Here is a 25,411-nt window from a genome sequence, read left to right on the forward strand (position 1 = left end):
TCTATATTCCATATTCTCTATATTCATGTATGCATCTGAGGCAGTCTTCCTCTATATTCATGTATGCATCTGAGGCAGTCTTTCTCTATATTCATGTATGCATCTGAGGCAGTCTTCTTCTATATTCCATATTCTCTATATTCATGTATGCATCTGAGGCAGTCTTCCTCTATATTCCATATTCATGTATGCATCTGAGGCAGTCTTTCTCTATATTCATGTATGCATCTGAGGCAGTCTTCCTCTATATTCCATATTCTCTATATTCATGTATGCATCTGAGGCAGTCTTCCTCTATATTCCATATTCTCTATATTCATGTATGCATCTGAGGCAGTCTTTCTCTATATTCATGTATGCATCTGAGGCAGTCTTCCTCTATATTCCATATTCTCTATATTCATGTATGCATCTGAGGCAGTCTTCCTCTATATTCCATATTCTCTATATTCATGTATGCATCTGAGGCAGTCTTTCTCTATATTCATGTATGCATCTGAGGCAGTCTTCTTCTATATTCCATATTCTCTATATTCATGTATGCATCTGAGGCAGTCTTTCTCTATATTCCATATTCTCTATATTCATGTATGCATCTGAGGCAGTCTTCCTCTATATTCCATATTCTCTATATTCATGTATTCATCTGAGGCAGTCTTCCTCTATATTCCATATTCTCTATATTCATGTATGCATCTGAGGCAGTCTTCCTCTATATTCATGTATGCATCTGAGGCAGTCTTCCTCTATATTCTATATTCATGTATTCATCTGAGGCAGTCTTTCTCTATATTCCATATTCTCTATATTCATGTATTCATCTGAGGCAGTCTTTCTCTATATTCCATATTCTCTATATTCATGTATTCATCTGAGGCAGTCTTTCTCTATATTCCATATTCTCTATATTCATGTATGCATCTGAGGCAGTCTTCTTCTATATTCCATGTTCTCTATATTCATGTATGCATCTGAGGCAGTCTTTCTCTATATTCATGTATGCATCTGAGGCAGTCTTCCTCTATATTCCATATTCTCTATATTCATGTATGCATCTGAGGCAGTCTTTCTCTATATTCATATATGCATCTGAGGCAGTCTTCCTCTATATTCCATATTCTCTATATTCATGTGTGCATCTGAGGCAGTCTTCCTCTGAAGATCTTCTCAGCTTTATCCACTGCAGGCACAACCATTCTGATTATTACAAGCCAAAGTAGAAGATATGCAAAACAAGGAAACAGCCTCACTTCCTTGTTCTTCTTTCTCCCCCAGGGCATTGTGGGTAACCTGGCCAGTGGGAAGTCTGCGCTGGTTCACAGGTACCTGACAGGAACATACGTCCAGGAGGAATCTCCAGAAGGTAAGACCAGGCTGCTCTCTGCTGCTCACCACGTCTGTGTCTGTACCCGTGTGTGTCTGTACCTGTGGGTGTGTCTGTGGGTGTGTCTGTACCTGTGGGTGTGTCTGTACCAGTGTGTGTCTGTACCAGTGTGTGTCTGTACCTGTGGGTGTGTCTGTACCAGTGTGTGTCTGTACCTGTGGGTGTGTCTGTACCTGTGTGTGTGTCTGTACCTGTGTCTGTACCAGTGTGCGTGTCTGTACCAGTGTGTGTGTCTGTACCTGTCAGTGGAGGACTTTTCACTACTTTGTTTTAGGGCACCCCCGAGCTGACAAGGTACAAATCTGTCGTTCTGCCCCTGAACAGGCAGTTAACCCACTGTTCCTAGGCCGTCATTGAAAATAAGAATTTGTTCTTAACGGACTTGCCTGGTTAAATAAAGGTGAAAATAAAATAAATATAGGGAATAGGGTGCCATTTCAGATGCAGATCATGTCTGTCAGTCGATAGCGGTGTGGTTGGTTAGGGAAAAGCTTCCTAGAAAGCCTTAACAAATTGACCAGGGTGCCATGCTCATGCTTAACTACACCGCCTGCTTAACCCAACTACCCAGCTACAAGGAGCTGGAGAGAGCAGTATGTTAGTTCTGAAGCTAGTGTTCTCTCCCTGTTACCTCTCCTCAAGCTTAGGGGCTCCTCTCCTCCACTCCAGGCTGCGTCTCAATAGTCCAGTGTCCTCTCCTCCACTCCAGGCTGCGTTTCAATAGTCCAGTGTCCTCTCCTCCACTCCAGGCTGCGTCTCAATAGTCCAGTTTCCTCTCCTCCACTCCAGGCTGCGTCTCAATAGTCCAGTGTCTTCTCCTCCACTCTGCGTCTCAATAGTCCAGTGTCCTCTCCTCCACTCCAGGCTGCGTCTCAATAGTCCACTGTCCTCTCCTCCACTCCAGGCTGCGTCTCAATAGTCTAGTGTCCTCCTTTAATCATCTCCTCTCCTCTTGTTCAGCTGCAGTAGTCTAAAAGAAGTGGACAGGTACCAGTCAGATACATGACAGTCATCACTCATCTGTCCTATTGCTTTCAGCTCTCCTGTGGCTTCATATCAATGCAGATGAAGGAAAGGAGATTGGGAGAGGAAGTCACCAGACACTATTGAGATGCAGCCCTTCATGTAGCGTTAGCGTGTTAGCATCATCAGTTCGGTCCAGGCCCTGAGGAGACAGCCATACTCTGCATCCATTATTGAAGCTTAGAGGAGGCACCCTGCCAGCTCTGCTCGCCCACATACGGGAGCCCTCTCTACGCTCTACTTCCAGAGACCTAAGCATGTTAATATTTCAGCACTAACACTCTGTGTAGAAAACCGTGCCTCATAAATTTACATTTGACATTTTAGTCATTTAGCAGTCGCTCTTATCCAGAGAGACTTAACCCCAATTGTTCCTTTAAGTGCCTTGCTCAAGGGCATATTAACACATTTTTTTAACCTAGTCGGCTCAGGGATTTGAAACCGCAACCTTTCGGTTACTGGCCCAATGGTCTTAACTGATAGCCTACCTGCCGCCCTATAGATGGGCTTAGATAGTCTTATAGTGGAATAGCCTAGTAAATATTGAGACACCTATTGGAAGGTTTAACATTTAAATGCAGGAGTAAAACTGCAGGATGATCCATGTGTCCCACTGTATTGGTCTGTCAGTCACTCTTCATAGCTGCTGGCTTCAGTCTGTGCATGCCGGTGGCAGGCCAGGGAATATCCCAAAAGTCACTCTTCATAGCTGCTGGCTTCAGTCTGTGCATGCCGGTGGCAGGCCAGGGAATATCCAAAAAGTCACTCTTCATAGCTGCTGGCTTCAGTCTGTGCATGCCGGTGGCAGGCCAGGGAATATCCACAAAGTCACTCTTCATAGCTGCTGGCTTCAGTCTGTGCATGCCGGTGGCAGGCCAGGGAATATCCACAAAGTCACTCTTCATAGCTGCTGGCTTGAGTCTGTGCATGCCGGTGGCAGGCCAGGGAATATCCAAAAAGTCACTCTTCATAGCTGCTGGCTTCAGTCTGTGCATGCCGGTGGCAGGCCAGGGAATATCCACAAAGTCACTCTTCATAGCTGCTGGCTTCAGTCTGTGCATGCCGGTGGCAGGCCAGGGAATATCCACAAAGTCACTCTTCATAGCTGCTGGCTTGAGTCTGTGCATGCCGGTGCAGGCCAGGGAATATCCAAAAAGTCACTCTTCATAGCTGCTGGCTTCAGTCTGTGCATGCCGGTGGCAGGCCAGGGAATATCCACAAAGTCACTCTTCATAGCTGCTGGCTTCAGTCTGTGCATGCCGGTGGCAGGCCAGGGAATATCCACAAAGTCACTCTTCATAGCTGCTGGCTTCAGTCTGTGCATGCCGGTGGCAGGCCAGGGAATATCCACAAAGTCACTCTTCATAGCTGCTGGCTTCAGTCTGTGCATGCCGGTGGCAGGCCAGGGAATATCCACAAAGTCACTCTTCATAGCTGCTGGCTTCAGTCTGTGCATGCCGGTGGCAGGCCAGGGAATATCCACAAAGTCACTCTTCATAGCTGCTGGCTTCAGTCTGTGCATGCCGGTGGCAGGCCAGGGAATATCCACAAAGTCACTCTTCATAGCTGCTGGCTTCAGTCTGTGCATGCCGGTGGCAGGCCAGGGAATATCCACAAAGTCACTCTTCATAGCTGCTGGCTTCAGTCTGTGCATGCCGGTGGCAGGCCAGGGAATATCCACAAAGTCACTCTTCATAGCTGCTGGCTTCAGTCTGTGCATGCCGGTGGCAGGCCAGGGAATATCCACAAAGTCACTCTTCATAGCTGCTGGCTTCAGTCTGTGCATGCCGGTGGCAGGCCAGGGAATATCTAAAAAGAAAAATGTCAACAACTCAACGGGTGTTTTTCGCTTCTTTGCCTCTTGATTATAACAGTCAGCTGCCAAGAGAAACACAATCCAGCAGTTGAAGGCAGAATGTGTTTTAGCGAAGTTAAAAGGACAAGCCTTCGGTCTTTGATCCAGGCAAATTCTTGGCACCGCCGCCCATCTAGGAAGTGTTTCCACCCAAAAGAACTCTGTCTCTTTGACATAATTGTTCCATGACCAATGGCCTAACAAAAATAGAAAATCCCTGCTTGATCACACACGCTGTGTTAACCACCTATCTAAAAATGGATGCTCCCAAGACGGTCCCCAATTCTCCTGGAAATTGATTGAGTTGTAGGCTGCTGTAGTTGCTCCCACGGCCTAGTAACCACCTAACCACACAGAGCCGCCAACCAGGCCTATTCTTAGTGTGTAGACTGGAGTCTGCAGAGGGAATGGCAGCTAGTACTGACTGCTCTCAGGTCCTCTCAGACACACAGCGTATGAATGGACACATTATGATAGGTTATAGAACACCAACCCAAACACACCTGGCTCTTGTCACAACGTTCTCACAACGTCACCACAACGTGCTGGCTGCCATGTTAACACAATGTAAGGGCCCAATGTAGATAGCATAATGCAGGATAGTTGTGTGTGAGGTTATGGTAGGTCATGTGACATCAGATAGCGTCAGATGTGCTTATAGGTACTAGGATCTGTTTAAAGACCTGCTCTTCTACCACCCACTGACTGGCCAGGGGTGATGTGCGATTGTGACATTCTATGTGATAACCCCACCCCCTCTCCTCTCTACCCCCTCTCCTCTCACAGCTCTAGGCTGTACACTCAACCTGGGATGCTTGGTCTTCTCTCTAGACTCTCTGACCTAGGGTGTCTGTCTGCCTGTCTGTCTGCCTGTCTGTCTGTCTGTCTCTCTCTCTGGGTCTCTCTCTCTGTCTCCCTGTCTGTCTGTCTCTCTGTCTGTCTGTCTCTGTCTCTCTCTCTGTCTGTCTATGTCTGTCTCTGTCTCTCTGTCTGTCTGTCTCTGTGTGTGTGTGTGTGTTTAACTTGAACTGAGAATATAACTTGTCTGCGCCTTGGATTTGCTTTTATTTCCTCTCTTTGTTCTTGTCTGCATTTGTAACTAGCTGACGTGGATGCAGGTAACTATCCTCTTCTCTCATTCTGTCTGTGGCCCTTGTGGAATGTTTTCCTCTCTGCTGTAGGATCTTACCATTTCACAGTAGCAGCTTGATAATAGGTCAGGTTGCCCGTAATCATTCCAGATATCACCACAACAATGCATTCTGTAGCTAAATGCTACTCTGAATGGCCACAAGCCAGGTATTTCCCACTTAGACAATCTAGTGTGACAGTCAAGCGAGCAGCTAGATGATGAACCTGAGGCTGATCAAGTTGCTGCTGTGCTAACATTTAGCTTGTAGCTTCACGTAGCTAACACTCTCCTTTTCATTCTGTCACTGTGTCTGTTGTTTCATTTGTGGAGCCACAACTCACCCCTTCTCTATTTCACACACACACACACACACATTACACACACACACACATTACACACACACCGAGCAGCTGACTCAGCAGAGAGCCATGCCACAAAGCTGCACCAAGGGGATTGGTACTTTAATACAACAGAAAACACAACAACACAGCACACTACCTCCAATGGGACGGCAGGTAGCCTAGTGGTTAGAGCGTTGGCCTAGTAACCAGCAGGTAGCCTAGTGGTTAGAGCGTTGGACTAGTAACCAGCAGGTAGCCTAGTGGTTAGAGTGTTGGACTAGTAACCAGCAGGTAGCCTAGTGGTTAGAGCGTTGGACTAGTAACCAGCAGGTAGCCTAGTGGTTAGAGCGTTGGACTAGTAACCAGCAGGTAGCCTAGTAGTTAGAGTGTTGGGACAGCAGGTAGCCTAGTGGTTAGAGCGTTGGACCAGTAACCAGCAGGTAGCCTAGTGGTTAGAGCGTTGGACTAGTAACCAGCAGGTAGCCTAGTGGTTAGAGCATTGGACTAGTAACCAGCAGGTAGCCTAGTGGTTAGAGCGTTGGACCAGTAACCAGCAGGTAGCCTAGTGGTTAGAGCGTTGGACTAGTAACCAGCAGGTAGCCTAGTGGTTAGAGCGTTGGACTAGTAACCAGCAGGTAGCCTAGTGGTTAGAGCGTTGGACTAGTAACCGGCAGCTAGCCTAGTGGTTAGAGTGTTGGGCCAGTAACCGGCGGGTAGCCTAGTGGTTAGAGCGTTGGACTAGTAACCAGCCTAGTGGTTAGAGCGTTATATATATACATATATATATTGGTGCATATTTATTATTAGGAATTCACACATTTTCTTATTTTTCCTGCATGAATGGACTCCACTTGGAGCTGCTTGGAGAGCGGAGAGGCCCTCTCTCTTTAAGAGGTCCTCGCCAGAGCGCTCTAAATACCCACCATGCTTCAGTCTATAACCGGACTGTGCCCCCGCCACCTCTTTCCTCCCCCATGCCCCACCCAGCCCTTCGGCCAAACTCCCCCCTGAGCAGATTGGAGTGGGCTTCCTTCCATAACCCCGCAGCTGGAAAAAGAGATGGAAAAATACATTGGGGAAAGCTGCTGCTGTGTGGTGCTGGCTGACTGACTGACCCATGGCCTAGCCTCTTCCTGTTACCCTGACACACACACACAGCCAGTTAACCATGTCATTATGGGTTCCCTGCCTGGCCTGGCTCACATTCCAACCCCCAAACACCACAGATATGGTTAGCAGCGGCTCACACACTTAAGACCTGCGCTGTATTAGATGGTATTTTTGACAGTTAAACGCTGTGGAAGTTGACAGGTTGCTTATCACTTTATTTTTAAACATGTTTTGTGTGTAAAAGTGCACTTCATGCCAGGTACACTAAGTTCCCTATAACTTGGGGATGCAATGTCTTGCTGTAGGAGACAGACCACTCTACAGTGTGTTGGTGTTTCTACTTTAAGGGATGCTAGACTGATGGGCAGTCTAACCAGGGAGTAAAACCCTGTGTTGTTGTCCCCCTGTGGGTCGAGGGAGTCAGACAGGGTTTTGCAGAAGGTTGATGATGATGATGACTCCAAGGTTAGGTCTCAGTGTGCGACACATTCTGCACAGTCTGTTCAGTCTGTCCCGGGCCTGGCCCCCTTCTCTCTCTACATCTCCCCCTCTTCATCTCTCTCTCTACATCTCTTTCCATCTCTCTCTTCCCCTCTCTTCATCTCTCTCTCCCTCTCTTCATCTCACTCTCCCTCTCTCTTCATCCCCCCCCCCCAGTGCAGGCAGATCGTTAGATGTCAGTAATGCTGTGCTACATGACACTACTCCCAGAGGTTCTTAGTACCCCTGGTTGGGGGACCATAGCGCTACATGACACTCCAATAGGATGGCTCCCCTAGGATGGCTCCCCTAGGATAGCTCCCCTAGGCTGGCTCCCCTAGGATGGCTCCCCTAGGCTGGCTCCCCTAGGATGGCTCCCCTAGGCTGGCTCCCCTAGGCTGGCTCCCCTAGGATGGCTCCCCTAGTCTGGCTCCCCAAGGATGGCTCCCCTAGGATGGCTCCCCTAGGCTGTCTCCCCTAGGATGGCTCCCCTAGGCTGGCTCCCCTAGGCTGGCTCCCCTAGGCTGGCTCCCCTAGGCTGGCTCCCCTAGGATGGCTCCCCTAGGCTGGCTCCCCAAGGATGGCTCCCCTAGGATGGCTCCCCTAGGATGGCTCCCCAAGGATGGCTCCCCTAGGCTGTCTCCCCTAGGATGGCTCCCCTAGGCTGGCTCCCCTAGGATGGCTCCCCTAGGCTGTCTCCCCTAGGCTGTCTCCCCTAGGCTGTCTCCCCTAGGCTGTCTCCCCTAGGCTGGCTCCCCTAGGATGTCTCCCCTAGGCTGTCTCCCCTAGGCTGTCTCCCCTAGGCTGTCTCCCCTAGGCTGTCTCCCCTAGGCTGTCTCCCCTAGGCTGTCTCCCCTAGGCTGTCTCCCCTAGGCTGTCTCCCCTAGGCTGTCTCCCCTAGGCTGTCTCCCCTAGGCTGTCTCCCCTAGGCTGGCTCCCCAAGGATGGCTCCCCAAGGATGGCACCCCAAGGCTGCTTAAGCCCTGGGACAAGAAAGTACTTTACCACTCCCCCCCTTGGTCACATCCCATACCCTCTGACCTTTCCATCTGAGGCCAAGGTTCATAGGTCAGCCTCAGAGCATCTAGGCCAGAGAAGAGTTGAAGGTCATATTGTGAGAGAACATCATTCTTACAGGTCTCACAGATGAAACGTGTTTTTCTGAGGAATGACCTGCTGGGACACACATACATGCACACACACACACACACACACACACACCGCTTTCATCTCTGTGTGTGGTTTACCTGTACAGCAGCATTCCTCTCATTCTCCTGTGAGTAGTCATTATCACCATCTAGTCCTAGACGGCTGACATCCTCAGTGTGTGTGTGTGTGTGTGTGTGTCTTTCCATTGATCATGTCTCCTTCTCACTACCATTACCTCATCAAAACATGTTTACTACGCATCTATTACATCATCAACAGTTAGTTGAGTTCACTCTCGCTGCTCTAACTCTATATAGCTATCCTGCTGAGATATCAACAGATGAAATGTGACATTGGACTAAAAGCTACGTGAGTTTAGTTATACTGTGGTTACTGTAGTATTTGATCCGTCTCCATGTTAGTCCCTCTCCTCTCTCTCATGCTGTGTGTTGTTCCTGCAGGGGGCCGTTTTAAGAAGGAGATAGTGGTGGACGGACAGAGCAACCTACTGCTCATCAGAGATGAAGGGGGCCCCCCAGAGGCTCAGGTTGGTATTACAGCTGTATTAACATGGCAGTGTCATCTGTGGGTTGATGACAGGCTGCGTTTCCTGTAAACAGATGTAGTCCGAGAGTAAAACTTCACTTTAATGGACATTCTCTGTTGATCACCCTTTTTAATCCAGAACTAGTTTTATTCAAATAAAATGTTATTGGTCACATGCACATGGTTAGCAGATGTTAATGCGAGTGTAGTGAAATGCTTGTGCTTCTAGTTCCGACAGTAATATCCAATGGGTAATCTAACCTAACAATTTCACAACTACCTTATACACACAAGTGTAAAGGGATGAAGAATATGTACATAAAAATATATGAGTGATGGTACAGAACGGCATAGGCAAGATGCAGTAGATGGTATAGAGTACAGTATATACATATGAGATGAGTAATGTAGAGTATGTAAACATTATATTAAGTGGCATTGTTTAAAGTGGTTAGTGATACATTTTTTTACATCAATTTCCATTATTAAAGTGGCTGGAGTTGAGTCAGTGTGTTGGCAGCAGCCACTCAATGTTAGTGGTGGCTGTTTAACAGTCTGATGGCCTTGAGATAGAAGCTGTTTTTCAGTCTCTCAGTCCCAGCTTTGATGCACCTGTACTGACCTCGCCTTCTGGATGATAGCGGGGTGAACAGGCAGTGGCTCGGGTGGTTGCTGTCCTTGATGATATTTTTGGCCTTCCTGTAACATCGGGGGGTGTAGGTGTCCTGGAGGGCAGGTAGTTTGCTCCCGGTGATGCGTTGTGCAGACCTCACTACCCTCTCGAGAGCCCTGCGGTTGTGGGCGGGGCAGTTGCCGTACCAGGCGGTGATACAGCCCGACAGGATGCTCTCGATTGTGCATCTGTAAAAGTTTGAGTGTTTTTGGTGACAAGCCAAATTTCTTCAGCCTCCTGAGGTTGAAGAGGCGCTGCTGCGCCTTCTTCACAACGCTGTCTGTGTGGGTGGACCAATTCAGTTTGTCCGTGATGCATACGCAGAGGAACTTAAAACCTTCTACCCTCTCCACTACTGTCCCGTTGATGTAGATAGGGGGCTGCTCCCTCTGCTGTTTCCTGAAGTCCACGATCATCTCCTTTCTTTTGTTGACGTTGAGTGTGAGGTTATTTTCCTGATACCACACTCAGAGGGCCCTCACCACACATGCAGTCTGAACTATTAACCCTAGTTAAAACTACAATCCTTATTTGAAACAATATCAAAGCGTAACCCCGCCCCTGTTTTGGTAAAAAGCTGAGGAGTGGAGCTGGAGAAATGTTATCACTCAACTTCATAGACCGTGAAACAAGCTAGTATTTAGGTTTCTGATGGGCTACGACAGTGGAACTAAGCTCATGAGGCAAGTTATATTCTTCAAGAATCAATGGGTGTATGTATGTATGTATACACACACATATATATATATATATATATATATATATATATATATATATATATATATATATATATATATATATATATATATATATATATATATACATACATATATACACACACACACGTTCAAAAATAGATGTAGCAACTAAGGATTCTAGCTTTAACCTTACTGTCCTTGTCTCTTTCTCACATCATTCTGTTCTCTCTCACTTTCACCCCTCTCTCTTCCTCTGTCTCTCTCCAGTTTGCCCTGTGGGTGGATGCAGTGATATTTGTGTTCAGTCTGGAGGATGAGATCAGTTTCCAGACAGTCTACCATTACTACAGCCGCATGGCTAACTACCGAAACACTGCTGAGGTACCTCTGGTGTTGGTGGGGACGCAAGGTGAGACACACACACACTGGCACGCAGAGACACACACACACTGGCACACACACACACACACACACTGGCACGCAGAGACACACACACACTGGCACACACACACACACACACACACACTGGCATGCAGAGACACACACACACTGGCACGCAGAGACACACACACACACACACACACTGGCACGCAGAGACACACACACATAGTTCTATACACATTCTATAAACATAGTTCTATACACGTTCTATAAACATAGTTCTATAAACATAGTTCTATACACGTTCTATACACGTTCTATAAACATAGTTCTATACACGTTCTATAAACAGTTCTATACACGTTCTATAAACATAGTTCTATACACGTTCTATAAACAGTTCTATACACGTTCTATAAACATAGTTCTATACACGTTCTATAAACATAGTTCTATACACGTTCTATAAACATAGTTCTATACACGTTCTATAAACATAGTTCTATACACGTTCTATAAACATAGTTCTATACACGTTCTATAAACATAGTTCTATACACGTTCTATAAACATAGTTCTATACACGTTCTATAAACATAGTTCTATAAACATAGTTCTATAAACAGTTCTATAAACAGTTCTATAAACATAGTTCTATACACGTTCTATAAACAGTTCTATAAACATAGTTCTATAAACATAGTTCTATACACGTTCTATAAACATAGTTCTATACACGTTCTATAAACAGTTCTATACACGTTCTATAAACATAGTTCTATAAACATAGTTCTATAAACATAGTTCCATACACGTTCTATAAACATAGTTCTATAAACATAGTTCTATACACGTTCTTGCATCTTTTCTCCAGCTGTCTGAAACACCTTCCTTGGAGTGTCACTGCCACCTAACGCCTGTTTGTAATTACTGCAATAAAACATGCACTTCCTCTTTATCAGCACTAGAGGGCGCCACATGATTGACTATTTCTGTAATTGCAGATGCTATCAGCTCAGCCAATCCCCGGGTCATCGATGACACGCGAGCACGCAAGCTGTCCAATGACCTGAAGCGCTGCACCTACTATGAGACGTGTGCCACCTACGGCCTCAATGTGGAACGGGTCTTCCAGGACGGTAAGACTAGTAAGACGGTACTCCACCAGAGATGTTATCGAAAGCTAAGATAACCCACCGTTTGAGTTGTCTGTTCTAACTCAACAATAACTGTAGATCATGGATTCATCTTTCATTCAACACAACTTAGATACAGGAAGTAGGGAGACAGACTTATGAGAATAAAAACACATTTTAGAATGTGTTTATGCAGATTAAATGTTTCTCACAGGTTGTGGATTTGATTTAATTTGGAGTAGCAATTATCAGCCATAAAATAGTTGGTCAGCTGAACCCACCACCTGTAATTCATACATCTCTACGGTGTGCAGCCAAAGCTCCTTCCTTCATGAAGACATGAGGGGAAGCAAGGTGACATTCACCCTGATGACGGCCGTTTGCTTGGTCTTAATCATCTGTCCATGAACTATTAAATGATCCCTCTCACCGATTTAGCTGAAGAGAACCGCAATTACATTTTATAATACAGGGAGGGGAGCGGGCTGAGTCACCAGCCATTCGCTGGCCATGTCACATGATCAGCATGGAGAAATACATAAAGCACATGTTGAGGACTGAGAGGGAGAGGATGGTTCCAGACATGTGGCTGACCTTTGACTCCAACATATATATGTCTGTTCTTGGACTGCCTTTTCCATCAAGATATATGGTTGACCTGTGACTGCCTTTGCTCCTGAGAAATATGACTGACCTTTCATTCCCTTTTCCACTAAGAAATATCCCGTTTCTTCATTAACATCTCCATTAAAAGTCGGTCTGCACTCACTACTGTAAGTCTCTCTGGATAAGAGCGTCTGATTAATGACTCATGTCAGAATGTTTCCATGAAGCCACCGTGCCCTGGTGTCCACAGTGTTATCTAGCTAGGTGCTGTTCACAATGGACCTGTGTGGTCTATAGTAGTTTGTTGGAGGTGATGTCTTCTAGAAGAGTCTACACTGTACTGCTATAGTATGGTCACCCGTGTTAATACCAAGTAGGAGCCCTGCTCCAGTAAGAGTCAATCCTGAGGCTGTTCTGCTATATCACCTATATTAATCACCACGCTGTAACTCGTTAATAAAGATGTGGTGTCATCATGGGGGAGCTGGGGCGGGGCATGGGCCCAGCTAGGCTGGAATTAGTGAAATATATGGCATGCAATCAGTGGCTCATTACCAGCCCCCGATACACCAAATCATCCTCCACAAAGTCTCTCTGTGTGTGTCTCTCTGTGTGTGTCTCTCTGTGTCTGTGTGTGTCTCTCTCTGTGTGTGTCTCTCTGTGCGTCTCTCTCTCTCTCTGTGTGTGCGTCTCTCTCTCTGTGTGTGTCTCTCTCTGTGTGTGTCTCTCTTTCTCGTGTGTGTGTGTCTCTCTCTGTGTCTGTCTCTGTGTGTGTGTCTCTGTCTCTGTGTGTGTCTCTCTGTCTCTGTGTGTCTCTGTCTGTGTGTGTGTCTGTGTGTCTCTCTCTCTGTGTGTGTCTCTCTCTCTGTGTGTGTCTCTCTGCGTGTGTGTGTCTCTCTGTGTGTGTGTGTCTCTCTGTGTGTGTGTGTCTCTCTGTGTGTGTGTGTGTGTCTCTAGTCTGCTGGAATCATTGCTGTTTTATTTCCACTTGTATCACAAAATGCTATTTCTGTAACCAAGAACGTGGATTTCGAAATGATTCATCATGAAATGAATGAAATATCTGGTAAATATGATCAATCTAAAACACTTAATGACCACTGTGGGTCCAAGTGAGGAAACGTTGTCATTACATTGACTGACCACTAGAGAGCAGTAGGTGAATACACATGAAGACTGTTGTGATCTCTTCAGACCAGCTTTTCTGTGGAGCCCTGCTGGTGTAGATCTGAAAGTCTCTTTCAATATGACTACTGAGGCTCTGTTTTCAGACATGATCAAATGCAAGACATTTACTATCGTTTTTGCATTATGCACTTGAAATCAGTCTACGTGGTGTTTCCAGCCTGAATCCATCGACAGATGGTTTGAAACCCCAGAGTAAGAGAGGTCTCAGTGGATATACAAGTCGTTTAGAAGTGGTTTGGGGTGTGAGTGACAGACTGACAGACAGCAGCCTCCAGACTGACAGACAGCAGCCTCCAGACTGACAGACAGCAGCCTCCAGACTGACAGACAGCAGCCTCCAGACTGACAGACAGCAGCCTCCAGACTTCCTCCAGTCTGACAGACAGCAGTCTCCAGACTTCCTTCAGTCTGACAGCAGCCTCCAGACTGACTGACTGACTGATAGCAGCCTCCAGACTGACTGAATGACTGACAGCAGCCTCCAGACTGACTGACTGACAGCAGCCTCCAGACTGACTGACTGACAGCAGCCTCCAGACTGACTGACTGACTGAGAGCAGCCTCCAGACTGACTGACTGACTGAGAGCAGCCTCCAGACTGACTGACTGACTGAGAGCAGCCTCCAGACTGACTGACTGACTGACAGCAGCCTCCAGGACTGACTGACTGACTGACAGCAGCCTCCTGACTGACTGACTGACTGAGAGCAGCCTCCAGACTGACTGACTGACTGAGAGCAGCCTCCTGACTGACTGACTGACTGATAGCAGCCTCCAGACTGACTGAATGACTGACAGCAGCCTCCAGACTGACTGACTGACTGAGAGCAGCCTCCAGACTGACTGACTGACTGAGAGCAGCCTCCAGACTGACTGACTGACTGAGAGCAGCCTCCAGACTGACTGACTGACTGAGAGCAGCCTCCAGACTGACTGACTGACTGAGAGCAGCCTCCAGACTGACTGACTGACTGACAGCAGCCTCCAGGACTGACTGACTGACTGACAGCAGCCTCCAGACTGACTGACTGACTGAGAGCAGCCTCCAGACTGACTGACTGACTGAGAGCAGCCTCCTGACTGACTGACTGACTGAGAGCAGCCTCCAGACTGACTGACTGACTGAGAGCAGCCTCCAGACTGACTGACTGACTGAGAGCAGCCTCCAGACTGACTGACTGACTGAGAGCAGCCTCCAGACTGACTGACTGACTGAGAGCAGCCTCCAGACTGACTGACTGACTGAGAGCAGCCTCCAGACTGACTGACTGACTGAGAGCAGCCTCCAGACTGACTGACTGACTGAGAGCAGCCTCCAGACTGACTGACTGACTGAGAGCAGCCTCCAGACTGACTGACTGACTGAGAGCAGCCTCCAGACTGACTGACTGACTGAGAGCAGCCTCCAGACTGACTGACTGACTGAGAGCAGCCTCCAGACTGACTGACTGACTGAGAGCAGCCTCCAGACTGACTGACTGACTGAGAGCAGCCTCCAGACTGACTGACTGACTAACAGCAGCCTCCAGACTGACTGACTGACTGACTGACTGAGAGCAGCCTCCAGACTGACTGACTGACTGACTGAGTGCAGCCTCCAGACTGACTGACTGACTGACTGACTGAGAGCAGCCTCCAGACTGACTGACTGACTGAGAGCAGCCTCCAGACTGACTGACTGACTGACAGCAGCCTCCAGGACTGACTGACTGACTGACAGCAGCCTCCAGGACTGACTGACTGACTGACAGCAGCCTCCAGGACTGACTGACTGACTGACAGCAGCCTCCAGACTGACTGACTGACTGACAGCAGCCTCCAGACTGACTGACTGACAGCAGCCCCAGACTGACTGACTGACTGACAGCAGCCTCCAGACTGACTGACTGACTGACAGCAGCCCCAGACTGACTGACTGACTGACAGTAGCCTCCAGACTGACTGACTGACAGTAGCCTCCAGACTGACTGACTGACAGCAGCCTCCAGACTGATAGCAGACTCCAGATCTATTCCTACTCCAGGGAAATCAGCTGGATCTGAAGATGTTTAGTTGACTTATTCACTCTATGGGAACCCTGGCCCTGCAGCACACACTTCTCTGGGATTTGATGAGGTGTGTGTGTGTGCGTGCGGGAGTTAGTTTATATACAGTGAGATGATTGTAACAGCCCTCTGTTTTGGTGAGTGCAGCAGATGTAGCCGGTTCTAGATAGATACCATCCCAGTGTCAACTTGGCCATATACACGGGGTACCAGTACTGAGGCAATGATAACTTGGCCATATTCAAGGGGTACCAGTACTGAGTCGATGATGATTTGGTTATATACACGTGGTACCAGTACTGAGTCGATGATAACTTTGCCATATACACGGGGTACCAGTACTGAGTCAATGATAACTTGGCCATATACACGGGGTACCAATAGGGAGTCAATGATACCTTGGTTATATACACGGGGTACCAGTACTGAGTCAATGATAACTTGGCCATATACACAGGGTACCAGTACTGAGTCGATAATAACTTGGCCATATACACGGGGTACCAGTACTGAGTCAATGATAACTTGGTTAAATACATGGGGTACCAGTACTGAGTCAATGATAACTTGGTTATATACACGGGGTACCAGTACTGAGTCAATGATAACTTGGTTATATAAACGGGGTACCAGTACTGAGTCGATGATAACTTGGTTATATACACGGGGTACCAGTACTGAGTCAACGATAACTTGGTTATATACACGGGGTACCAGTACTGAGTCAATGATAACTTGGTTATATACACGGGGTACCAGTACTGAGTCAATGATAACTTTGTTATATACACGGGGTACCAGTACTGAGTCGATGATAACTTGGTTATATACACGGGGTACCAGTACTGAGTCAATGATAACTTGGTTATATACACGGGGTACCAGTACTGAGTCAATGATAACGTTGTTATATACACGGGGTACCAGTACTGAGTCGATGATAACTTGGTTATATACACGGGGTACCAGTACTGAGTCAATGATAACTTGGTTATATACACGGGGTACCAGTACTGAGTCCATGATAACTTGGTTATATACACGGGGTACCAGTACTGAGTCAATGATAACTTGGTTATATACACGGGGTACCAGTACTGAGTCAATGATAACTTGGTTATATACACGGGGTACCAGTAGGGAGTCAATGTGCAGGAGTATGAGGTAATTGAGGTAGATATGTACATATAGGTAGAGAAAGTGACTAGGCAACAGGATGATAATGAACTGTAACAGCAGCGTATGTGAGTCAAAAGAGGTTAGTGCAAAAAGGGTCAATGCAGATGGTCCAGGTAGCAATTGGTTAACTATTTAACTAACTGTTTAGCAGTCTTATGGCTTAAGGGTACACGCTGTTCAGGGTCCTGTTTGTTCCAGACTTGGTGCTCCGGTACCGCTTGCTGTGCGGTAGCAGAGAGAACAGTCTATGACTTGGGTGGCTGGAGTCTTTGACTATTTTTATAGAGGTCCTGGATAGCAGGGAGCTCGGTCTCAGTGATGTACTGGGCAGTTCTCAGAATCCTCTGTAGCGCCTTGGGGTCGGATGCAGAGCAGTTTCCATACTAAGTGGTGATGCAGCCAGTCAAGATGCTCTCAGTGGTGCAGCTGTAGAACTTTCTGAGGATCTGAGGACCCATGCAGAATCTTTTCAGCCTCCTGACCGGGGAGGCACTGTTTCCTCGACTGTGTTGGTGTGTGTGGAACATGTTCATTCCTTAGTGATGTGGACACGAGGAACTTGAAGCTCTCCACCTGCTCCACCACAGACCCGTGTATGTGAATGGAGGTGTGCTCGGCCCTCTGTTTCCTGTAGTCCCCGATCAGCTCCTTTGTCTTGTTGACGTTGAGGGACACGTTTTTGCCCTGGCACCACACTGCCAGGTCAATGACCTCCTCCCTGTACGTCGTCTCATCGTCGTCGGTGGTCAGGTCTACCGCAGTCGTGTCGTCGGCAGACTTAATGATGGCGTTGGAGTCGTGCGCGGCCTCGTAGTTGTCAGTGTGTAAATCCTCTGTGTGCTGCTGACCCAGGAGGGAGCTTTAGAGACTCAATACCCTGCTATTATCCTGTTAGTTGTTACACTGCTGGTGAAGCCAAATCTACTGTCATTCTCAGGGTGTGAGGGTGGGCGTGTCTCACAGCCAAGTCATCTGTGGTAAATGAATGCCAAGAAAAAAAAGTCTAAAATCCTTATTAGTGACACTGTCTCCTTTTTCATTTAATTATCCTTAATTAATCACGCCTTTTAGAATGATCCTCTACAGTGGAATTCATTGATGAGTACCAAAATGATTATCTTAATGTTTTGTGCCACAGCCGCGCCTTGGCAGCAGTTTTCTGCCCAGAGGTGTGTGTATCTCTCTCTCTCTGTGTGTGTGTGTGTGTGTGTGTGTGTGTGTGTGTGTGTGTGTGTGTGTGTGTGTGTGTGTGTGTGTGCGCGCGCGCCAAGTACATGTATGCACACACACACACGCTTGAGTTTGCCTGAATTAGCCTCCCTTCCCTCTTGCATCCAAGCTGCACATTTGCCATAATTACTACTTTACATGACCTTAATTTGGAGACGGAGGACTGTAGTAATGACGATGTGTGGCGGGAGCTCTCTGCCTCTCTGCCTTCGTTAGAGGAGGATGTGGTTAAGATGCTCAACAAAAATAATTGGTCCGAGGCGATCGTATGATCCCCCCCACCCCCACACTAATTCTCCTGTAATAGAGGACCAATAGCATCATCTCTAGTCATCTACCTCCTGTGTTCTCATCTACTCACGGTCTCTGAATGTATCTCAGACTCCATTTTGTTGTATAAAATGTGACCTTTTGATTGTGGAGCGTATTCGCCTGACTGTACTCCATTCTTACACACACACACACACACACACACACACACACACACTGTTGGAGCCCGTTATGTCTGCTCCGAGCCCTGTGGTGTGTTTGTAGTGTGGTCCAGATAGCTGCGTCTATATTAAGGTGCTGGGTTCAATTCCCTCACGTCACGTGACATGTGCTTTGGATGGAAGGAACTGTGGATTTTTGTTATGATGGTGAAGGTTACTATTCTTTTAATATTAGTATTGTTTTCAGTATAATTCTGACTGTGTTTTATTTGCTGGTGTACGGGCACCGCATAGAGAAACAGGTCTGTTTAGAATGACATTATTTATCTGACTTTCACCACTCAGTCGTTGTGCAGATAAATCACGTTTTAAATCACAGATGATAAATGAAGGTGTTGTAGATTTAGCCCGTCTCCCTTCATTCATCGCCAGGGGAATAGTGAAGCTGCAATTTATACAACAGGAATCATTCCTCAACACATTTTGTGTATTGATCTTTGCAGCCTTGCATGTGTAGTCCGTGATCTCACTTTAACTATGGATCGATTTCTGTTAGACATACGATATGTATACCATCATTTACTCACGCTACATACGGTCATTATGAACCACATGCTACATACGTTCATTATGAACCACACGCTACATACGTTCATTATGAACCGCATGCTACATACGTTCATTATGAACCACATGCTACATACGTTCATTATGAACCACATGCTACATACGTTCATTATGAACCACACGCTACATACGTTTATTATGAACCACATGCTACATACGTTCATTATGAACCACATGCTACATACGTTTATTATGAACCACATGCTACATATGTTCATTATGAACCACATGCTACATACGTTCATTATGAACCACACGCTACATACGTTTATTATGAACCACATGCTACATATGTTCATTATGAACCACATGCTACATACGTTCATTATGAACCACATGCTACATACGTTTATTATGAACCACATGCTACATACGTTCATTATGAACCACATGCTTATATAGGCTATGAATCGCCATAAGGTCATGTTGACTTGCACTAATTTGACATGATTCCAATGGGACTTTATGGAAATTCAAAGTAACAGTAAAATAATGCCAAGTCTTGTTTTAAATCAAATAAAACAGCCAATGAGTTGTAATGTGTGAACAGGGATACAATGAGTTGTAATGTGTGAACAGGGATACAATGAGTTGTAATGTGTGAACAGGGATACAATGAGTTGTAATGTGTGAACAGGGATACAATGAGTTGTAATGTGTGAACAGGGATACAATGAGTTGTAATGTGTGAACAGGGATACAATGAGTTGTAATGTGTGAACAGGGATACAATGAGTTGTAATGTGTGAACAGGGATGCAATTAGTTGTAATGTGTGAACAAGGATGCAATGAGTTGTAATGTGTGAACAAGGATACAATGAGTTGTAATGTGTGAACAAGGATACAATGAGTTGTAATGTGTGAACAAGGATACAATGAGTTGTAATGTGTGAACAAGGATACAATGAGTTGTAATGTGTGAACAAGGATACAATGAGTTGTAATGTGTGAACAAGGATACAATGAGTTGTAATGTGTGAACAGGGATACAATGAGTTGTAATGTGTGAACAGGGATACAATGAGTTGTAATGTGTGAACAAGGATACAATGAGTTGTAGTGTGTGAACAAGGATACAATGAGTTGTAGTGTGTGAACAAGGATACAATGAGTTGTAATGTGTGAACAAGGATACAATGAGTTGTAATGTGTGAACAAGGATACAATGAGTTGTAATGTGTGAACAAGGATACAATGAGTTGTAGTGTGTGAACAAGGATACAATGAGTTGTAGTGTGTGAACAAGGATACAATGAGTTGTAATGTGTGAACAAGGATACAATGAGTTGTAATGTGTGAACAGGGATACAATGAGTTGTAATGTGTGAACAAGGATACAATGAGTTGTAATGTGTGAACAAGGATACAATGAGTTGTAATGTGTGAACAAGGATACAATGAGTTGTAATGTGTGAACAAGGATACAATGAGTTGTAATGTGTGAACAAGGATACAATGAGTTGTAATGTGTGAACAGGGATACAATGAGTTGTAATGTGTGAACAAGGATACAATGAGTTGTAATGTGTGAACAAGGATACAATGAGTTGTAGTGTGTGAACAAGGATACAATGAGTTGTAATGTGTGAACAAGGATACAATGAGTTGTAATGTGTGAACAGGGATACAATGAGTTGTAATGTGTGAACAGGGATACAATGAGTTGTAATGTGTGAACAAGGATACAATGAGTTGTAATGTGTGAACAAGGATACAATGAGTTGTAATGTGTGAACAAGGATACAATGAGTTGTAATGTGTGAACAAGGATACAATGAGTTGTAATGTGTGAACAAGGATACAATGAGTTGTAATGTGTGAACAGGGATGAAGTACATGATCCTGTTGCATGACTGATCAGAACATTTACCATTAAAATAATTGGCACAGATACACAGTCATCTACATGCATTAGATTTATGTGAGGTGGGAGGGGCAAATGAAGAGGATTCGTTTGTTTTGGCAGAGTACGGTGCTGTGTGTGTGTGTGTGTGTTTGTGCCTGCGTGCTAGCTATGTAGCGGTCCTGTCACTATGCTTTCGTGGTTCAGCGTTTTTGTTGGGTCAGAGGTTCTCATGGTAGAACCACACGACAGGAGTGTGTTAGTGTATTAATGTGTACAGTGCAGAAGGTATTCATATCCCTTGACTTATTCCACCTTTTGTTGTTAGAGCCTGAATTCAGCATTTTATAAAACAATTTTTTCCCCCTCACCCATCTACACACAATACCCCATAATTCAGTGGTTGTAAAGATGGAGAGGTCTGGCTGTAATAAAGAGATGCTCTGCTTTTTTGACACAACACTCCAAAAAGCAAGTTCTGCAGGCTCTAGTTTTGTCTAACCTTGATTATTGTCCAGTCGTGTGGTCCAGTGCTGCAAGGAAAGACCTAGTTAAGCTGCATCTGGCCCAGAACAGCAGCGACATGTCTTACTCTTCATTGTAATCAGAGGGCTGATATAAATACAATGCTGCCAGTCTCTCTTGGATAAAGGTAGAGGAGAGACTGACTACATCACTTCTTCTTTTTATTAGAAACATGAATGTGTTGAAGATCACATAGTTTGCATAGTCAACTTACACACAGCTCTGACACACACACTTATCCCACCAGACATGCCACCAGGGGTCTTTTCACAGTCCCCAAATCCAGAACAAATTCAAGAAAACGTACAGTATTATATAGAGCCCTTATTGCATGGAACTCCGTTCCAATAAACAGCAAACCTGGTTTCAAAAAACAGATAAAGCAACACCTCTCCCCTATTTGAGCTAGATAGTTTGGGCGTATGCATTGATATATAGGCTACGTGTGCCTTTTAAACATGTATGTAGTTCTGTCCTTGAGCTGTTCTTGTCTAATGATGTTCTGTATTATGTCATTGTGTATTATGTTGTGTGTTGGACCCCAGGGAGAGCTGCTGCTTTAACAACAGCTAACGGGGATCCTAATAAAATACCACATAACGACCAAGTAAAAACATGTTTTTAGACATTTTGCACAGTTATTGAAAATGAAATACACATCTCATTTACTTAATTATTCACCCTCCTGAGTCAACACTTCGGCAGCATTTATAGCTGTGAGTCTTTCTGGGTAAGTCTAAGAGCTTTCCACACCTGGATTGTAAAACATTTGCCCATTTTATTAATTTCAAAATTCTTCAAGCTCTGTCAAATTGGTTGTTGATCATTGCTAGACAACCATTTTCAGGTCTTGTCATAGATTTTTCAAGTAGATTGAAGTCAAAACTGTTACTCGCCCACTCAGGAACATTCACTGTCTTCTTGGTAAGCAACTCGTGTAGATTTGTCCTTGTGTTTTAGGTTATTGTCTTGTTGAAAGGTGAATTCATCTCCCAGTGTCTGGTGGAAAGCAGACTGAATCAGGTTTTCCTCTATGGTGTTGCCTGTGCTTAGCTTCATTCCATTTATTTTTTTATCCTGAAAAACCCGTTCCTTACAACAATTACAAGTATACTCTTAACATGATGCAGCCACCACTATGCTTGAAAATATGGAGAGTGGTACTCAGTAATGTGTTGTAATGGATTTGCCCCAAACATAACACTTTTTTATTTAGGACAAAAAGTGCATTTCTTTGCCACATTTTTGCAGTATTACTTTAGTGCCTTGTTGCAAACAGGATGTATGTTTTAGAATATTTTTATTCTGTACCCGCTTCCTCCTTTTCACTCTGTCATTTAGTTTGATATTGTGGAGTAACTATAATGTTGTGTATCCATCCTCAGTTTTTTCCTATCATAGAGTTTAATGGCTAACTGTTTTGGCCTCATGGTGAAATCCCTGAGCGGTTTCCTTCCTCTCTGGCAGCTGAGTTAGGAAGGGTGCCTGTATCTTTGTAGTGACTGGGTGTATTGATACACCTTCCAAAGTGTAATTAATAACTTCATGCTCAAAGGGATATGTCTGCTTTTTGTTGTTGTACCCATCTACCAATAGGTGCACTTCTCTGCGAGGCATTAGAAAACCTCCCTGTTTTTTGTGGTTGAATCTGTGTTTGAAATGCACTGCTTGACTGAGGGACCTTACAAATATCTGTATGTGTGGGTTACAGCGATGAGGTAGTTATTAAAACATGTTAAACACTATTACACACAGAGAGTCCATGCAACTTACTACGTGACTTGTTAAGCACTTCTCCTCTTGAACTTATTTAGGCCTGCCATAACAAAGGAGTTGAATACTTATATACATTTCAGCTTTTCATTTAAAAAACAGAATTCCACTTTGAAATTATTGGGTATTGTGTGTAGGCCAGTGACGATAAAATATAAATGTCATCCATTTTAAATTCAGGCTGTAACTCAACCCCCCAAAAAGCTGTCTGTCTGGGCAGGCTGTCTGTCTGAGGGCCTGGGCAGGCTGTCTGTCTGAGGGCCTGGGCAGGCTGTCTATCTGGGGGATGGGGGTGGTGTTCTATAGGAAGGGGGGGTGACAGGGATCCTGACAGGGCTCTGGCCCCTCGTCCATCAGCGCGCTAATTTAATTATCCTAATTACGGTCGCCATGGCAAGTCGCGCGCACCGCTGCAGCCGCCCCCGTGTCAGAGCCGGGACGCAGTGCTTCGTTAGCACACACTAACGAGCTGAGAAGCCTCCTTGTCCTCTTGCTGGAACACACACAGAAGGATTCACACACATACTCACACGCTCCAGGGACACTGATTTACGGTATTGTCACTGTCGTATACCTTCTATTGCTGTAATTAGCTACTGTGTTATAATGGACACAGTCAGGATTCTAATGCCCCTGTATTTCACCAAGTCTACAAGTTCTGAATCCAGTCATTGCAGATCAACCCTAGAGAACTAGGAAATCAGTCAACTTATTGATGAAACCACGCATGGTGAAGGTGATTTACGACAACCAGGCCAAATGAACTGGCTTCTGTGGCGCAAAGTAGATCCTATCACCTCTATACCTGTATCTCTGAATGACATTCACTGGTGTTCATCTCTGCTGCCCTCTTTAAAGTGGAACTGACAGCATTTTAACGGTTGTATAATAATATAGAGTGGGAAGGCAGCAGTGCGTTTGGACTGCGTGTTTACAGGCCAACTTATTCTGCAAAAGCCATAACATACTTTACAGTATTATTGATCAAATAACCATGAAACGGTCTCCCTCAGTTATACAACAAGATCAACAACTAATGCTAGCCAGAGCGAAATCTAACCAAGAAACGTTAGATTAACCCTCAAACCTTTTCAGCTTGTTGGCCTTCAAAATTCCACTGATTAACAATGGGGAATAGCCTCCTCGTCCTTCTGCAGCTTGCCTGCCATGCTGCATGCTTGTCCAAACCAAGCACCCAAACCTAACTGGCTAAAGTCGGCTAGCTACTTCCAGACACAAATGAGAGAACACCTCACTCTGACCATTTTACTTGCCGTAGCAGAGCTGATTCGGCTGTTTACATGTTATCTAGCGCGTTCTTGATTAACTATTCATTTTTTTGTCCCTACGTTTACTGACACCAGTCATATTCAGCAGATGTTGTGCGTTCGTAAATTCATCAGTTATTCTGCGCTCTGACACACTCAGACGAGATTGCGGAGTAGTTAGCCAGAGTGAATTTGCGAACGTAAGATCTATGCTAACTGTATAACAGTCGTTAAAGTTCTTGTTAGCTAACCAAATGACTCCTGCATCTCTAGCTGTGTATAGCCACTGAAAAACGACGAGGGGAAATATACAGTCACTCATCATAATATCTGTCAGTTCCACTTTAACCCAGTGTATTCACATGTACGCTAGTTACCATGGCAACACACCAATAGCCATTGTTTCCAAAATTCCGACCAAATATCTATCATCTGTGGAAACAGAAGGGGCTATGTTCCTCAGTCCTCACATAGAGGGAAATGAGTGTCTGTCAAGATGAGGGTGGTTATTAAGACAAATTAGCTGTGGATTGTTTTGATAACAAATCTAAGGGCCTGTCGGAGTAGATCAGTGTTTCCCCTGGCCTGGCGGCACAGCAGGCGCCCTGCTAACAGTCGACGAAGACAGACATGAGGCGCTACAGCGGTACACAACACTATCCATGTGTGACCGTACGTAGCTCTTGTGGGGCCTCTGTGTCTGTTTGTCAATGTGGGGCCTTTATTTTGGTTGACGTGGGCCTCGTCTGCGATGTGGGGCCCCTGGCAGAGAGAGAGAGAAAAGATA

General features: G+C 45.5%; 1 protein-coding gene across 6 annotated transcripts in view; it reads left to right on the top strand.

Annotated features, from left to right (window-relative positions):
• agap1 (ArfGAP with GTPase domain, ankyrin repeat and PH domain 1) overlaps nucleotides 1–25,411 on the top strand; it is a 193,011-nt gene that overhangs the window by 48,034 nt on the left and 119,566 nt on the right. For 3 of the 6 annotated variants that reach the window (XM_031813525.1, XM_031813527.1, XM_031813526.1), the window contains exons 3-7: nucleotides 1,276–1,363; nucleotides 5,366–5,380; nucleotides 8,936–9,021; nucleotides 10,659–10,800; nucleotides 11,777–11,911. In XM_031813525.1, coding sequence (XP_031669385.1) covers nucleotides 1,276–1,363; nucleotides 5,366–5,380; nucleotides 8,936–9,021; nucleotides 10,659–10,800; nucleotides 11,777–11,911 — 466 coding nt within the window. The remainder of the gene's footprint in view (nucleotides 1–1,275; nucleotides 1,364–5,365; nucleotides 5,381–8,935; nucleotides 9,022–10,658; nucleotides 10,801–11,776; nucleotides 11,912–25,411) is intronic. The other 3 variants (XM_031813531.1, XM_031813530.1, XM_031813528.1) reach the window with 1 other exon arrangement.

The sequence above is a fragment of the Oncorhynchus kisutch genome, unplaced genomic scaffold (assembly GCF_002021735.2).
Source record: "Oncorhynchus kisutch isolate 150728-3 unplaced genomic scaffold, Okis_V2 Okis05a-Okis16b_hom, whole genome shotgun sequence".
In the NCBI taxonomy this organism is placed as follows: domain Eukaryota; kingdom Metazoa; phylum Chordata; class Actinopteri; order Salmoniformes; family Salmonidae; genus Oncorhynchus; species Oncorhynchus kisutch.